This window comes from Misgurnus anguillicaudatus, chromosome 19 (genome assembly GCF_027580225.2).
Source record: "Misgurnus anguillicaudatus chromosome 19, ASM2758022v2, whole genome shotgun sequence".
NCBI lineage: Eukaryota > Metazoa > Chordata > Actinopteri > Cypriniformes > Cobitidae > Misgurnus > Misgurnus anguillicaudatus.
The window spans coordinates 5,986,363-6,004,561 of NC_073355.2; the positions used below are offsets into that span (position 1 = coordinate 5,986,363).

The window sequence follows — 18,199 nt, forward strand, 5'->3', positions numbered from 1 at the left end:
CATTACAGGAAATAATATCAGAGGAGCAAGTTGAAACAGTCAACTATCAATGACACCTCTTAAGGGCTCATTATAGTTGTGTGTAAGTCCTACGCCATAGCCTTGAGGCTGTAGGCTTTGCTTCGGTTTTCATATATACTTCTGCGTTAGGGGTGCACCGATAAATCGGCCAATGATGCTTGCTATGCTTCTCAGTGAAATGCCATACATCCAAAAGCAAGAGGGCGCTCTCATGCAGAAACTCAATATAGGCCAAACATTAACACGCAGCTCCAGGAAATGGCTTAAGGATATATTTAAATTGCTCTTTTTCAAACCTTTTCAGGTATTTTCATGATAATAAAGAATATGTATAATAATTATGTTTGAAGAGTGTTGCTTTTTCAAATGCATGTTATGAACGAGTCAAACTAACAGTGATTCCAAATTGATAAGCACTTACTGATCAAAAGCCGTAGTACATGAAATAGCTGTGCATATTATCTGCTGTGCGATTCTGAATAGTTGTCAGGTATTATTAGAGTATATCGGCATTTATCATTGCATCCTTATTCTGCGTTGTCATCCACGTCGACATGCAATTACATGTGCAGAACGCTAGTAGGCATACGCCTGTGTAACCACAGTAGCAATGAAACAGCCAAAGAAGCAGCAGCTTGGACAGTAAACTCATAGATATGTATAAAGGCTAGATGTCTCGCCCTGATTGGTCTGAGAGAATCGTCACTGCAGCTTCATCGCTATAATGTAGATTAGCTTTACCTGTGCTAGGCTAGCTTGCGCTGTCTCGAGCAAAAATGTTGTCATCTGTGCTCTGCTATACACCGTGTGCAGAATTATTAGGCAAGTTGTATTTTTGAGGATTACTTTTGTTATTGTACAACTACAGTGCTTTTGCTCAATTCAAAATGTTAACAATAGTGCTGCCTCACGATTAGTCGCGACTAATCGTTTGCAGAATAAAAGTTTTTGTTTACATAATATATGTGGGTGTATTGTGTATAATAATTATGTATAAATACACATACACACATGCATGTATATAATTAAAGCAACACTAAAGAACTCTGGCTCTTTGCTCCCCCTACAGGTTAGAAGCGTAATTGTTCATTACCACTGTCGTAAATACTGCAGCATAGCTGGCTCTGATTGGATTGTAGGTCTGCCGTAAAGCAAGTTTTTGTAGTTTTCACTCGAACTACAGGACCACTACCCGACGGTTGGAAACTTCTTTGGTGCGGTTTTGGCCGATAGAGGGCTGCAAAGCGAATGTGAAAGTGCCGTCACCCTGTTTCGAGTGGATGAACCACTGAAACTTTATTGGAAACGTTATTTTAAGGTAAAAAAAACTCTTTGGAGTTGCTTTAAGAAACATTTGCATGTGTATATACATGTTTATATTTATATATAATCTATATTATATATAAATATAAATATTTATTATATAAATATATTTTTTTCTTAAAATTATACATTTATGTGTTTGTATTTATATAAACATAATTATTATACACAGTACGTACACACATTTATTATGTAAACAAAAACTTTTATTCTGCAAACGATTAGTCGTGACTAATCGTGAGGCAGCACTAGTTAACAAACCCTCAAACCTGAACATTTAAGTAGTAAAAGTGAAATTTTGGCTTTCTTAGGGGCCAGTCACACCAAAAGCGCTTTAAACGCTTGCAAACGCAAGGCGCGACGCACTGCCTTTTTTAAAAAAGAGCAGTGCGACGCGGCTTTTCATATTGCTAAGCAACCACCGAGTCGGCTGTCTTGTCAATCAAATATTGAAGCATGAACGCTCTTTTGCTGTTAACTGTCATATTAGCAGAAACTTTAAAAAAGAGGGCGCTTGCTCTGACCTTGTTTGAGGGTGAGAGGTGCACAAACACGCAGGAGAGAGTGAGCGAGTGGAGTCCGGTTCTTCAAAGCAACTGTAAACTTCCCTCACCACAACGTAAGGCCCGCCTCTCCCCTCATTCGATTGGACAATGGAAGACGCGAATGACGTCAGGCGCTTCTCCGCTCTCAGCGCTCCTTCAAAAACGCGTGCGCGGCAGCCGGCAAAAAAACGCAAGGCGCTCGGCACGCAAAAACAGCGCGCAAACGCGCCCTGCCCATAGAATATCATTCAAAAAAGGCGCCTGCAACTGCCATAAACGCTTTTGGTGTGACTGCCCCCATAAGAGAATATTTCTATGTACATCATTATTAGGCAACTATTAGTGTGCAGAATTATTAGGCAACTAAATGGAAAACAAAGATTTTACCATCTCACTTGTTTTTTTTCACCTGTTAAAGTGAGAATAAAGTGAGGTGAGCTGAACACAGCTGACCTGACCCAAACTAAACTAAACCGTGGGGTACTATGCAATGGAAAAGCGCCATAAGACATCTAGCCTTTATACATATCTATGAGAAAAACCCAAAAATGAAGTAGAAGAAGTTTGTTATGTATGATTTGAGAAGACTAGCAGTAATGAAGGTAAATAGAAAGCGACTTTTGTTGCAGTTTTAGTTTAACCACTGCAAATCTTGGCCCATCTTTGTTCTCACCGTCACAAACGGAAATTTACGCACGACTATAACTTGCACTTTACACATTTAGGTACACTCATCTGCATGAAACAATGTGCAAATTCAACCAGATTTACAAATGAAAAGCCATATGCATGACCAAGAAAATTACATGATAGTTAGTGGCAATCAAGCAAGTCCAATGTAACACTTGCGTGTCCACATTCAGAATGAATAAATCTGTCGGCGCCGATAGATAGCCCCATGGTTAGTGCATCGACATATAGCGCCAGTGTGCTCGCGGCGACCCGAGTTCGATTCCCGTCTCTGGGGTCCTTTGCCGATCCCGCTCCCCTATTTCAACCCGACACTTTCCTGTCTACTCTCTACTACAATACTATCCAAATAAAGCATAAAATGCCCTAAAAAAAATTTTTTATGAATAAATCTGCAGAACAGGGCGAGCAGGAAGAGGCGTGCTTCCCAAATCAGAAATTAGCAGCACATTAATTACTGACATCATAAAGGGTAGGCAATTTAAATAAAAAAGAACGAAAAAGTTCAAAGAACTGTAATAAATAAAGAACACAATAGCATTAGGGGTGCAACAAAATATGGATACACGTGTGTATCTTTGCCGATACTGAATCGATTCTCAAAAACACATTATAGATTTTTTTTTATCATACAAGATTCATGGCAGAAGTTTCGTTTTCAGTTTAGGAAAACGAAACAAACGTCCCGACTGTTAGATAGCGGTTGTCTTATCTCTAAATTCAACGAGTGACAGGAAGTAAAGGTCTTCACGGACCCGTACAAACACCAATTATCCAATTCACGATTTTAAATTTCCTTTGGTGTGTGTGCATTAGCACATGTTAACGATAGGGCTGTGTATCGGCAAGAATCTGGCAAGAGTCGCAATACGATTCAATGCAATACATTCCGATACTGCAAACAAGGCGATACTGTGATATTTCTTATTTTGGTAATAGAATAGGATATAATTTTAGAAAAGCTGTCATCAAAAAACACACCACCATATGCAAACCTTAGCAAAAAATATTTAACTTGTAAACTAGAGTTAGTAATGAACCGACCAGGACCTGTGCAGAACCAAAAATGCCCATTAATGTAATACTCAGCAGCATTCTACTTCGTAAGTTGCCTGACATATGCATACAATCTATATCCATATTATTCCTCTCTGAGAGCTTAATCCACTCATTTTCCAGGTTCAAACATCTACGTGCTGTCACTGTGACTTTTTTATCTTAAGTCATCTTACATAATAAGGACTGTTTGCCTTTTGAACTATAATAGTGATTGCTCATTCAGTGTGCTTTCTCTCTAACTCTCTGAGCAAACATTTTAGGTACAAAAAAGACGGTTCATTCATAAAGAAATGGGGGAAAAGTTTAGCGCATGATCGCAACTTTTAAAACAGGAGCCAGTTGTTGTCAGTCGCCATAGAAACAGGATGAGTGCGGTATTATTATAAGATGATCCCCTTCTGACATCACAAGGGGAGCCAAATTTCAATTACCTATTTTTTTACATTCTTGCAGGGAATTATTTACCAAAACTAAGTTACTGGGTTGATCATTTTCACATTTTCTAGGTTGATAGAAGCACTGGAGACCCAATTATAGCACTTAAACATGGAAAAAGTCCGAAATTGTATGATATGTCCCCTTTAACTGCGTGAACACATTGTATTACACCAAATACACAAAAAAACATTGTTTCAGCAACATAATAGGGGCTCTTTAAAGGGACACTTCACCCATTTGCATTAATCATGTTTTTTCCATCTTCAGCTTTTATCTAAGATTAAACCTTTTTTAACGTTGAAACATTTTGAGTTAGTCATGCATACTTTTATTTCTTCACGTCTGGACTACTGCAATTCACTTTATACTGGAATATCCCAAAATGCACTTTCGCGCTTGCAGTTAGTCCAGAACTCTGCGGCTAGACTTTTAACAGGAACCAAAAAGTGTGAACACATCACCCCCATCCTCGCCTCATTGCACTGGCTTCCTGTTCGATTCCGAATCGATTTTAAGATTTTATTGTATTTGTTTTTAAAGCGCTGAGTGGAATCATTTTGCATCATTGAAAGAAGGAAGTCCTATATCTTTGAAGAGGGGGTGAGACTACAAAAACTCCTTTTCTCGGTCAAATAGGCACCTAATTAGAAATGTATGTTACATTTCGACTACAAATATGATCCACTTTTAATAAAGATGAATGTTTCTACGGGTGAAATGCTCCTTTAAAGGTGGCTGGTCAAGCCAGTATTGTTATTCTAAGTTCATACAACAGAACGCTGATCCCGGAAAAGTCCCATAAAATTGCCAGTGTGCCTTTCTTGTGAATGCAAACACTTCCAGTAATTGTTTCTGGGGTCGCTCCCGTGAAGGGGACCCAGTAACATTGGCATAACATTTACGGAATGCCAAGTGCAGGATTGTAAATACGTCACGTGTCTTTACAGGATCTTCACGGTATGTATGTGAATGGATGCACAGATTGCAGTGTAAATGAACCAAATCCTGTGTATTTTCCGTAATCTGTGTCTATAAAGGCCTTATGTTATTGTAACTGTAAATAGGGTCGTGTCTTACACAAGACCAAGAAACCAAAGCAATAAGACTCCATTTGGTAAACATCTATTAATCAGCACAGACTGCATTATGCTGTCATAACTGCTACCTTCAATAAATTTTTTATCACTACCAGTTTAACGCAGATTTGTTTACCGAAACCCAGAAGCCAACTGGACCTTGAAAGTGGTTTTTACTCATCACATGACAGTGATTAACTTGGATTATAAAATGCTTGTGATTAGTAAATCATCTTACTTAGAGTACTTTTTCAACAAGTCAATCATTTACTACTGATAAGAACTGGAATGGGTTTATGATTTGCCTTTACTGTAACTCTTGCTAACCTGTAACGACGAGGACATGCCCACATCTAACATGTCATTCAAGAGAGACCTGTTTCAAGTACATCAAGGCCCTTTTGTACCTGACACAAATAAATTTGTCGGGTACACTTGTAAAAACAACATCTGGTATTAACACTATGAATTTGATCCGGCAAATAGTTTATAGTTTCACATATTTAAGTGGTTTGTTTATGGAGTGGTCAACTATCTGTTCACCTGCTGACATATCATACTAATACCATTGTGTTTTATTAAGACCTGCATTGCTGAGTGCTTTGGAGTATCCATGTGTCCATACTATATAGCTGTCAAAACAGATTTCTAGGTAGGTATCATGTGATGCAACCCACTAGCTCGCTTTTGAGACAAAACAACATAAGTAAATGCAGTAAACACTCATTGTCATTGCATTGACAGTGCTCGACATCTTACCTGAGTGTTCATAAGAGACTGGAGCAGCTTGTGTTAGTGTGACAAATCCCAGTAAACACAGAAACACACCTCCACGGAGAGCCTCCATCCTCAGCACTGCGGCTAATCCACAACCAGAGCTACTGTACCTCAATAAACAACGCAAATGACGCCTGAAATCGCACATCTATATCTTTATACATCTATATTGTTATAAAATCCGTGTCAAAGACTCATTTTGTATGATTCGATTCATGTGTTGTGTTATTAGCTTTAGCTAACACAGGACAGTTCTGTGACGTTCATGTAGCTAAGCTAAGGCTAACCGCTACCGGCGTCTTAGTTACGGTTAATTTTCATCGTTCGCCCTCGCTCGTTTGTTTACTACCTCTCCTGGACGATTAAACGAGTAGATGTGTCGTTTCCCAGCATTGTAAAACTCCTGGGTTCGTATGAAAATCAAAACCGCCGTAAACACAGTGGTCCAGCATCACCTTTCCGCACGAGCGCCATGTTTCATGACGTCAAGCGTCGGTGGCGTCGCGTCACGAACGATGCACGCGCGGGTGGTGACTGACAAAGCTGACTGCATTTAGATGACACATCGTTTGCTCATGTTTTTCCTGTTAATTTCGTGTACTTTCAGAGAGAGAGCCTGCTTAAACTGTTATAATATTCTTTCACAATGCATTGAACCTAAGTATTAATATTAATATTAATATTAATATTAATGGTATTATTATTATTATTATTATTATTATTATTATTATTACTATTTATATTATTATTGTTATTATTATTATTATTATTATTATTATTATTATTATTATTATTATTATTATTATTATTATTAATCCTTTGTTCCCATTCCCCTTTGCACATAACTGTAAATACAGTAAGAGCTCCTCTGTACACATACAGTACACACATAAGGAGTTAACATGGGCAATACCACAGATTTGAATGGTAACCAAAAACTCTTTCGCTTGAAAACCTTCACTTGTAAAGTTTTCCAAGTCCTTTATCTTCAAGTTATTAAAAAAAAGTATTGATATAATTGTGTTAAATTATAAAAATTTAGTGGATGTATGCAGTCACCTTTCACATATTAGGAAATGTTTGCAATTTAGACCTGTTGTCTATGAAGGCGAATCATAGTGGAAACTGAGAAATAAAATATTTATAGCCATCAACTATCATCATTAAAAGCAATAACAATTCAATTAATTGTAAAAAAACAATGATATTTAGATAATTTCAGATAATTGTGCACGTACATTTCTAAAATGTGCTGTAACGTAACAGTAAACTACTGGCAGCTAAGTTGCCAGCAATCTACCGTTAATTACCATCTCTCCTATATTAAATGGTAGGTTACCGTATTGATACCCTGAAACCTAACACATTTCATTTGGGAAACCAGTTGCCTTGAACCATTTAAGTTTAGGATGCAAGGATGTATATTTCTACAGTATTTTACTGTTTTGTTGAAAACAGCATTTTCCTGTAAATTCTGGGCGGTTTTTAACAACACAATGTAAAAAAATCCGTAGAAAATACATTGTCACTTGCAGCTGGTTGCCGGTAACTTACAGTAGATTTAAATTTATGTTATTTACTGGCAAGAGTTTGTTCAAAGTTTAATAAATTATAAAGTCTTTATCTTTACAGAATAAAACTATACAATAACAGCCTCATGCAAAGCATTCTGGGAACCAGAAATCATCATCAACCTCTTTCTGTTTTTTGCTTCAGATTTTGTTTCCCAGAATGCTTTGCTTGATGCTGTTATTTTAGTTTTACTCTGTAAAGACAAAGACTTGTTAATGTTTAATGTTCATTTAACTTTGAACAAAATGTTGCCAGTAAATAACATACATTTAAATCTACAGTAAGTTACCGGCAACCAGCTGCAAGTAACACTGTAATTTCTACGGATTTTTTTTTACAGTGCAGTTAGTTATCAACAATCTACTGTTAATTTACAGTTCTACTACAGTTAATTAACAGCTCCCCTATACAGTATTTAACAGCATGTTACCATATTAACACTCTGGAACCTAACTCATTTAATTTGGGAAACCAGTTGCCTTGAGTTTAGGATGCAAGGATGTACATTTTTTACAGTATTTTACTGTTTTGGTTTAAAAACAGCATTTTCCTGTAGAATCTTTCTGTTTTTTAACAGCAGTTTTTATTTACTTTCTTTGTGATATGAGTATGCCGTTTTTATCCCTCCTACACAAGTAAGAACAAAAGCAGAGCAAAAGCAATCTACTGTTAATTTACAGTTCTACCAAGGTTAATTAACAGCTCCCCTATACAGTATTTAACGGTAGGTTACCATATTAATACCCTGGAACCTAACTCAATTATTTTGGGAAACCAGTTGCCTTAAGTTTAGAATGCAGTACATTTTTTACAGTATTTTACTGTTTTGGTATAAAACAGGATTTTCCTGTAGAATCTTTCTGTTTTTAACAGCAGTTTGTTTTACAGTGTGATATTTCTTTGTGATGTAATTATGGCGTTTTTATCTCTCCTACACAAGTGAGAACAAAAGCAGAGTGATGTTTGCATCCTGCCAGCATCAATAGATGTCCCAGTGGTACCTCAGAGCCAATGACCTCCGAGCTCACCTGAGTCCTCCGTGAGTATATGCAAAAATCTCATCCTTTCAAACCAATAGCTGTCAGATATTATTAACTAATGAGGAGGGAGGTGTTTTGTGCTAAGGAAGGCCTCCTTGGGTTTAAGGGGAACCACCGTGACCATCTCTGTGCACTTTTGATCACAGAAGTGAAGGAGAGGGTCTCTGTGTCTTCATTGTTCCAGAGGATACGGCTGAGGACGGGCTCCGGTCACGCATCAACTTTTACAAGCGGGCTAGAAGGTCAGTGCCTGTTTTATTAACATGTAAACACTTATACCTGTATGCTGTTGTTGTCAGATTTAAATTTTTATTGTCGAAATTGCATTTTTCATTACCTCGCAGTCGTTTCTCAGTTGAGGAAGTACTATGAGGTTTACTTTGAAATGCATATGTTTAACCTGATGCTATAACATGTATCTGTATAACAACATTGAGAGAAAAGTTGGTGGACGTTATCAAATGTGCTCTGTTTGCTGTTAAAATATGCAAGATATAAAATGTGTGGTCTTGTGTTTTTGTGCACCTCTATTGATTTTAATCTGTATTTCTAGCGTTTAGTAGGGAAAAATCATGGCACTTGCAGGATTACTGAAAAAAGACGACATCACAGCAGCCGTCCAGGCTTGCCAAGGTGAGTGATATGGCTGCACACACTGAATCACTCATTATCATTAACGCATTACATTTACATTCATCTTTGCTGGACTCATTCATATGTGCATACGAATGCACAACAACAGCATAGACACATCTCTGCCGGCAGAGAGACTCCCATAGGCCTGTGCATCGGGGATGAGTAGCTCCAGGTATCCAGGCAGCCATTGAGCTGGGGAACGTTGCCACCAGGATACCAGTGTGTTTGTGCCAAGCATCCAAGGCCACACATGAGCACCAGACATGCAAATTTCACATAATAATCGTGCTTAAGTATTTTTTCCATAAGATGATGCTCAACTAGGCGCAGTAGGCACACGCACAACGTCAAGCCAAATGCAAATATCAATATTTTTATTCAAACACTTGCCATCGCATGTACAATTTGATACAAATCTATTTGGGAATACTATAGATTTAGCATAAATGCAGTAATGTTTATGCAACTATTATTATGACAAATCAAAACATAGGTATTTTTCATTATTTGTTTGGTCATATCTGTTGATTTTTAGCTCCCGGAAGTTTCAACTACAAGTCTTTCTTTGACCAAGTTGGACTGATGGGTAAAGCCTGTTCAGATGGGGAGAAGGTTTTCAAGACTCTGGACCAAGACAAGAGTGGATTTATTGAAAAAGAGGAGCTGAAGTAAGACTCAAACCAAGTAAAACCTTTTTGAAGTGAAACGTATCATGAAGGGAACCATCATTCATTCGTCTGATACCGCTCTTTGTTTTGTGTCTCCAGACGCTTCCTCCAGAACTTCTGCTCAGGGGCCCGAGAGCTCACCGAGGCAGAGACCAACGCTCTCCTGGCAGCTGGAGACTGTGATGGAGATGGCAAAATCGGGATGGAAGGTAAAGCCAAATCAGCAACAAGTCCTTCCGAAATTGGTCTTTGGGGACTCTACTCCTATAGAAACCATAGGTCCCTCTTTAACTGTTCGGCTCTTGTTTAACCTGAGGGATTAATCAGCGGTACATTTGAGATTTACACCAATTTCCAGTCATTTAAACACATACAGATCCGGAATTCTCTGATGGGTATTCTCCAATGGGAATTCTCTTCCTTCCTCTTCCAGTCAAATTAACACATCTTTCATTCTGGATGTTTGACTCTTTGATATTTATGCCATAGATACGAAGTAATGGAATGAGGCACAGTTCTGAATCTCTCTCTCTCTCTCTCTCTCTCTCTCTCTCTCTCTCTCTCTCTCTCTCTCTCTCTCTCTCTCTTTGTCAATTTTACAGAATTCTGCGCCTTGCTGAAATGAAAACGTGGCCTGAACTTCCATCTGGATTCATTTCATTTTTCTGTCTTATTAATTTTGCATATATCTTCCATGTGTTGCTTTTTGATGTGAGCTGCTTATGAAGGTCTGGAGAAAAAAAGTCCTTGTAATTGTTTAAATCTTGTTTGGGATTAAAAATAAACATCAAAATTGGCTTCTGATGATCATGAAACTGCTAAATAAAAGTCAAGTAACACTTCTACCAACCATTGCTTAGTGTGGTCTTTTGTATCGAAGTGTTGAAAAGCAACACTACAAAGAAAAAACAACAAATAACAACAACAAAGAAAGCAAAACGTTTAAAAAGGAAAATATACTTTTGCATCGTTGAAAGACAATCAATGTTACAAGTAAAGGTGGTTGTAAACGATGAACCTTCACTGTAAAAAAATGGTTGTAGTTATGCGGCAGTTTGCCAGTAACTTACTGTAGATTTATATTGATCTAATTTCCCTACTGAGGGATCCAGCTAAGACCAGCATGAGCTGGTCGCTGGTATTGCTGGTGTAGCAAGCTGGTCTAGTGGGTGTTTTGGTCACTTTTTAAGCTTGTCTAGCTGGACTTAGCTGGTCATACTGGAAGACCAGCTGACCCACCAGCTTGACCAGCTTTGCCAGGCTGGGAGGACCAGCTGAGACCAGCAACTGCCACCTTAAACCAGCTAAAACCAGCTACTAGTTATGCTGGTCTTTGCTGGATTTTTCAGTACAGTTTGTTTAAAGAAAAATGAACATAAAACATTAACAAGTCTTTGTCTTTACAGAAAAAAAGATAAAAACAGCCTAATGCAAAGCATTCTGGGAACCAAATATCCTGATCAACCTTTTCAGTTTTTCATTTGGGTTCCCAAAAACGTGCTTTGCATAATGCTGTACTTTTTATATTTTTTTTCTGTAAAGTCTTTGTAATATTTAATGTTCATTTATCTTTGAACAAACTGTTGCCAGTAAATAACATCAATTTAAATTCACATCATAAACATAAATATTATATTTACTGTCAGTAATACTGTATCCAGTGTTTATTTTGGCTATATAAAAACCTTTACATTTGTTTCATAAAGGTTTTTGTAGTTAAATGTTAAATAAAGATGTAAAAGATTATACACTGCAAAAAATTCTTTTCGAGAAAAAAAATCTTATATTTTTGTCTTGTTTTTAGTAAAAATATCTAAAAATTCTTAAATTAAGATGCTTTTTCTTGATGAGCAAAAACACCCCAAAAATAAGTCTAGTTTTTAGACCAAAAATATCAAATTTAAGTGAATTTGTGCATAAAACAAGCAAAAAAATCTGCCACACTAAAACAAGAAAAATTCAAGAAACATTTGCTTACCCAATTGGCAGATTTTTTTGCTTGTTTTATGCACAAAATCACTTAAATTTGATTTTTTTGATCTAAAAACTAGACTTATTTTCTTGGGTCGTTTTGCTCATCAAGAAAAAGCATCTTAATTTAAGAATGTTTTGATATTTTTTACTGAAAACAAGACAAAAATACTAAGAATTTTTTCTTGAAAAATATCTAAAAATTCTTAAATTAAGATGTATTTTCTTGATGAGCAAAATGACCAAAGAAAATAAGTCTAGTTTTTAGACAAAAAATATACAATTTAAGTAAATTTGTGCTGAAAACAAACAAAATAATCTGCCAATGGAATAAGAATTTTTTTTACTGAAAACAAGACAAAAATACTAAGTAAGAAAGTATTTTTTGCAGTGAAAAAATGGTTAAAAATTATATATCATATATCCTGTAAATAAGTATTCTGCATATAAGGATATAAGGTTACGTATCCTTATATGTACCATTTAAGTAGATGTGTATGCATTTGGTACTAATAGACTTATTTACATAGGTCATTTTGCGCATGAACATTTTTTTGAATTTCAAGATTTTTTAGGAGTTTTAGATTTTTTTGTGGTTGTTTTAAGCACAAATGCACTTAAATTGTATATTTTTTGTCTAAAAACTAGACTTATTTACTTAGGTCATTTTGCGCGTGAACATTTTTCTTGAATTTCAAGATTTTTCAAAGGTTTCTGAGTGTAGAAAGAAATTTTGACTGAATGGCTCAGTTAAGCTTATTTTTATCTATGTCATATGTAGAGTGTTATGAAGGTTCATAGCTAAAAACATGTTTATTCTGTAAAAATTCACCATCACTATTCACATTCTCAGTATACCTATTCAACGTATGCCATAAATACTCATGAATTATAGTTATCTCTCAATGACATGATTTACAGCTTTGAGGCGTGCTTTACGGCACAGCTCTCGTCCAAAGTTTCTTACCTGGAAAAGAAACCAGACTCACCCAATCAAACATATATAAATGATACCACTTATCACTCATGGCAATCAAAACTTGTGCTTTTAAATTAAGAGTTAGTGGAAGCAAACACATGGGGGTCTTCCAAAATGTCGAGTCGTAGGATAAGGTGTGAACGGTCGGTTCACCCGAGCTCTTGCTCTGAGAGGAGGGCCTCGTGAGATGTCTATAGGGTCCCACACATGGGTCTAAACATCATTTGTGGGACTAAAAATAGCCTAACTTGACTACTGGACACATTTTTTCAACCTAAGCTAGTCCTACATGAGGTATCTGTTACTGGGCATTAAATTCCTGTAAATGGTGAGGCTGAGGGTATATAAGCAGGGACACACAGAAGCCTCGGTCACACCTCGACTAACTCCTTCGGTTTTCACTCGCCTAAGTCAAGCGCAAGGTGAGTGGATGTGGATGAAGTCAACTACAGAGTGTCGCCAACATGTTATTACATTATGAAAAGGCATCGTCGTATCATACTTTGGAATATGTTATATACTGGGGATGCTCGGGTGCATTGGGCCGCTGAAGAACTTTGGAGATGAATTGTCAATGGCCTACCACTGAGGATAACTAGTTGTTTGAATGAAACATACTTAGGGTTTTACTTCTGTCAACATGTGCTGGAATCTTTCACCCGCTCATTCATGAAGATGAAATTCAGATACTGATTTTTAAAGATCAAATGCTTAAAAAATTGATTGACAGCACAGTCCATGTTAAGATGTTTAGCGGACATGCAGATTTTTTGTGTCACATTGCATAAATTAAGTGTATTGAATTTGATGGATCTCAACTATTTTGCAGCTTCATCAGAACCAGTAAAGATGGCCGTCGCTTCCTTGCTCGCTGCCGCTGATGTGGATGCAGCTCTTGCTGCCTGCTCAGGTAAGATCCATGTAATATTTTATGTTTTTACTGTAAGCATTTTAACCATCAAATGCATTATATGGTTATACTTCACAGATCAGAAGTCAATCTGTTATTCAAACCAGGTTAAACTCTTATTATGTAAACCTGAGATTAGGAGCATCATTGCATTCATTCAGCATCTTTGACAGAATCTTAAAGATATTAAAGTTATATTTTCACACAATGTAATATATTATTATGTAGGATGATTTAATGTACAAAACAGTTAACACAAACTGCAAAAATGACTTTGTTACTTAGTATTTTGTCTTGTTTTCAATACAAATATCTAAAAACTCTTAAATCAAGATGCTTTTTCTTGATGTGCAAAACGACCCAAGAAAAAAAGTTTAGTTTTTAGACCAAAAATATCAAATTTAAGTGATTTTGTGCATAAAACAAGCAAAAAAAAAAAAAAAAAAAAAATCAGCCAATGAGGTAAGAACATTTTTCTTGAATTTTTCTTGAATGTAGTGTTTAAGAAAAATTTTCAAGATTTTTTGCTAACCCCATTGACAGATTTTTTCATCTTAATTTTAATTTTTTTTTAGATATTTTTACTAAAAACAAGACAAAAATACTTCTCTTTATTGAAAATAATTTTTTGCAGTGTGGTTTATGTGTCATCTTTTGATCTAATGACATATAAATTAAACTTTCGCTAACTATAATGACTTTAAAACCATTGAAATAAATGTAAATGTCCTTCATCCACACAGCTGCTGACTCCTTCGACTACAAGGCCTTCTTCGCCAAGGTCGGCCTTTCCGCCAAGTCCGCCGATGATGTCAAGAAGGCTTTTGGCATCATTGACCAGGACAACAGCGGCTTCATTGAGGAGGATGAGCTGAAGTGAGACTCCTTTTCGATCATATACATTCAGCATCAAAAACCCAAACTTGTCACATGAGTCACATGACTTTACTCTTTGTTTAAACTGTTTCTTCAGAACTTCAAGTCTGGTGCCAGGGCTCTGACCGACAAAGAGACCAAGGCCTTCCTCGCCGCTGGTGACAGTGATGGTGACGGCAAAATTGGAGCTGAAGGTACATAAGAAATTACATTTTGATGCATTTCCAGAAGTGATGCCAACAATACTGTTGGAAGTTGTTGTCAACAATACTGCAGAATTGAGTGGTAGTGTGCTGCAGTAAGGATGATCACAGATCATTGTCACACTTTTACCATAGTGAAGTTTTATTTATGAAAGTCAAATATGTCCCAATGTCTTGGCTTTAAACATCATACAGTTTATTCATAATATGATCATATTGATAAAATGTACTATATGGGCAATTATACAGTCACATAGGGGTTATTCAAATCTTACCCTGGAGGGCCGGAGCACTGCAGAGTTAGGCTCCAACCCTAATCAAACGTACCCACCTGTGATTGTCTAGTGATCATGAGGACCTGGATTAGCTTGCAGGTGTGTTTGATCAGGGTTGGAGCTGAACTCTGCGTTGCTCTGCACCTCCAGGGTAAAATTTGAATAACCTTGACATAGCATATTAACATAGGAAAACAAATAGTACACTGTAAAAAATTTCTGTAGAAATTACAGTATTACTGGATATTACTGGCAACTGGCTGCCAGTAACTTACTGTAGATTTTACAGTTATGTTATTTACTGGCAACAGGTTTAACATAAAACATTTTCAGTCTTAATCTTCTACAGTAAGTTACTGGCAACCAGCTGCATAATTACAGCTATTTTTTACAGTGTAACTATGTTAAATGTAAATTTTTTGGCTTACAGAAATAACACTTATTTAAAAGTAATGTGGCATCCTGCCCTTTAAAAAAAATGTAAATCTAGCTTCATACTGTATGGTTCATACTTGTATAAAGGCTAGTGTTGTTTCATTGCTTTTATACATTGTCAGAAAAAAAATTTATATAAGGATGTAAAAAAATTCTGTAGAAATTACAGTATTACTGGGTATTACTGGCAACTAGCTGCCAGTAACTTACTGTAGATTTTACATTTACGGTATGTTATTTACTGGCAACAGTTCGTTCAAGGTTATGAACATGAAACATTTTCGGTCTTTATCTTCTACAGTGAGTTACTGCCAACCAGTTGCAAAATGTTATACAGTGTATGTACCATTTAGGTATAGATGTGTATGCACTGCAAAAAATTACTTTCTTTTTTTAGTATTTTTGTCTTGCTTTCAGTAGAAATATCGAAAAATTATTTAATAAAGATGCTTTTTATGATGAGCAAAATGGCCTGATAAAATAAGTTTAGTTTTTAGACAAAAAATACTATTGAAGTGTTTTTTTTGTGCTTAAAACAAGCAAAATAATAATAATAATAAAAAAAAAACTTTGAAAACTTATTGACAAATTATTGAAATAATTCTTACCTCACTGGCAGATTTTATTCTGTTTTAAGCACAAATTCACTTAAATTTAATATTTTTTTGTCTAAAAACTAGATACATTTTCTTATGTCATTTTGCATCAAGATTTTTATTGAATTTCAAGATTTTTCAAGAAGTTCCAGATTTTTTGTTGCTTGTTTTAAGCACAAATTTACTCAAAAGTTTATATTTTTCCTAAATACTAGATTTATTGTCTTACTGTAGATCATTTTGCTCATCAAGAAAATTCATTTTTTAGATGTTTCTATTGAAAACAAGACAAAAATATTAAGTAAGAAAGTACGTTTTTTCACTGCAAAAAAATTATTTTCAAGAAAAAAATCTTAGTATTTTTGTCTTGTTTTTAGAAAAAAATATCAAAAAATTCTTAAATTAAGATGTAAAAGAATAAGTCTAGTTTTTAGACAAAATGTATCAAATTTAAGTGAATTGGTGGATAAAACAAGCAATCTGCCAATGGGGTAAGAAAAAAAATCGTGAACAGTTTTCTTAAAAACTAAATAAATAAAAAATTCAAGAAAAATTTGCTTACCCAATTGGCAGATTTTTTTGCTTGTTTTATGCACAAAATCACTTAAATGTAATATTTTTGGTCTTAAAACTAAAGTTATTTTCTTGGGTCATTTTGCTCATCAAGAAAAAGCATCTTAATTTAACAATTTTTTTTAGATATTTTTACTGAAAACAAGACAAAAATACTATGAATTTGTTTTTCTTAAAAATAATTTTTTGCAATGTTTGCAGTGTAAAATGTACATAATGCACTCTTTAGGTGAAAAGGTATACTTTTGCAATGGTGTACACCCCGGAGACAGATAGGGACCATTTTGTACCAGTTTTTCTGACAGTGTACCCAATAACTATTATGCACAAAAAAAAAACATATAAAATGATGTTGATATTTTATTTTTTAGATTTTTTATAACTTCTATAACTTCTGGCCCTCTATGCCATTGAGAAAATCTGGTAATACATTGTGTATAGCAGGAGTTTACTTTAACTAATGGTAATCTCATCTTTTTTTCACCTCACAGAGTTTGCTGCTCTTGTAAAGGCTTAAATTTTCATCTGACCAGGACCCTTCTGTATTCAAGGAACCAGAACTCACGACAGCTCACACCTTTCTCAGCTTACCTTTTTTTATATGCATATCTTATTTATAAAAGACATTTAGACGGTTCGCTCATTTGTGAGTCGGCCGTCTGGATAGGGGTATTGCTTGTGTTAGTTGGATGTTTTATTTTCGAGCCCATTGGCTTGTGCAAATGTACAATCTCAAATGCACTTATGGGGAAGAGTGAAAAACAAGGAATAAATATAGTTTTGGTGTAATAAGTCTTTGAAGTCAACTCTTTTCGCTATGGATGGGAATGCGCTCATGATAATGGACCGACAATCAGGGATGTCCTGTAGGAAGTGGCCGCTCTTGGCACGTGGCTGGGCGAGGGAAGGCCAGGAGATTTGCTGAGATACACAGGAGAGGATTTGCAGGGGATAGTTTTCGCATGCCCAATTAGAGTCCATGGCAGCTTCCTAAATGCTCAGAATAGCTTATCGAGCAGGGGAACAAAGCACAGGCCAAGTTTAGACCTCCGAAACCTGTTAAACGCCCTACGCCGCCTGTCATTTAATTAAAGCATTTGGCAATGCACTGTCAGTAATCTCCTGCTAACTATAATGGTTTTGAAATGCACCAAGAGTAGTGGGTGCTTTTATCCAAAGCGTCTTACAACAGGAAAGAAAGCAATAAAGTGATAGCTAGCCACATTTCTCATGTTAAAAAACGAAACACAGATAAAATACAAGAAAAGCAGCTTTACATTTTATTTATTTTCATGTTAGCCGGCTATACACAAGTGAACCGGAGCAGAACCCTCTGCTTCCACCTGCTGTTTAAAATCAGCATACAGTGTCAGGTCTAAATAATATGATCTTATACTTTATACTTATTACTTATTTGAACATTTACAATAATAGCTTAAGTTATTTACAAAGGTTTGCTTTAATCTTTTGCAATGCATTTCATAGAAAATAACTGAAGCAAAACATGATGATATACTGACTATAATAGTATCTAAC

The 18,199-nt window shown here is 35.9% G+C and overlaps 3 protein-coding genes across 4 annotated transcripts in view; 2 read left to right on the forward strand and 1 right to left on the reverse strand.

Annotated features, from left to right (window-relative positions):
* The window catches only part of lmtk2 (lemur tyrosine kinase 2), a 42,230-nt gene extending 35,785 nt beyond the window's left edge, over positions 1 to 6,445 (reverse strand). Inside the window, exon 1 of the mRNA XM_073856832.1 lies at positions 5,912 to 6,445. Coding sequence (XP_073712933.1) covers positions 5,912 to 6,077 — 166 coding nt within the window. The 5' untranslated portion in view covers positions 6,078 to 6,445. The remainder of the gene's footprint in view (positions 1 to 5,911) is intronic.
* Positions 6,446 to 8,419: 1,974 nt separating this feature from the next.
* pvalb5 (parvalbumin 5) lies at positions 8,420 to 10,695 on the forward strand. 2 transcript variants are annotated; one of them, XM_055184549.2, is made up of 6 exons: positions 8,420 to 8,540; positions 8,688 to 8,783; positions 9,095 to 9,174; positions 9,713 to 9,845; positions 9,945 to 10,054; positions 10,448 to 10,695. In XM_055184549.2, the coding sequence occupies exons 3-6, from the start codon at positions 9,114 to 9,116 to the stop codon at positions 10,468 to 10,470; spliced, it is 327 nt and encodes a 108-aa protein (XP_055040524.1). In that variant the 5' UTR covers positions 8,420 to 8,540; positions 8,688 to 8,783; positions 9,095 to 9,113; the 3' UTR covers positions 10,471 to 10,695. The 2 variants fall into 2 exon arrangements, with proteins under 2 accessions (XP_055040524.1, XP_055040532.1); XM_055184557.2 differs by lacking the exon at positions 8,420 to 8,540 and having other exon boundaries at positions 8,685 to 8,783; positions 9,105 to 9,174.
* A 2,390-nt stretch (positions 10,696 to 13,085) lies between these two features.
* On the forward strand, positions 13,086 to 17,455 carry pvalb1 (parvalbumin 1). The gene is made up of 5 exons (XM_073856835.1): positions 13,086 to 13,217; positions 13,625 to 13,705; positions 14,449 to 14,579; positions 14,664 to 14,775; positions 17,155 to 17,455. Exons 1-5 carry the CDS (start codon positions 13,121 to 13,123, stop codon positions 17,178 to 17,180), a joined length of 447 nt encoding a protein of 148 aa, XP_073712936.1. The 5' UTR covers positions 13,086 to 13,120; the 3' UTR covers positions 17,181 to 17,455.
* The last annotated feature ends 744 nt before the right edge of the window (positions 17,456 to 18,199 follow it).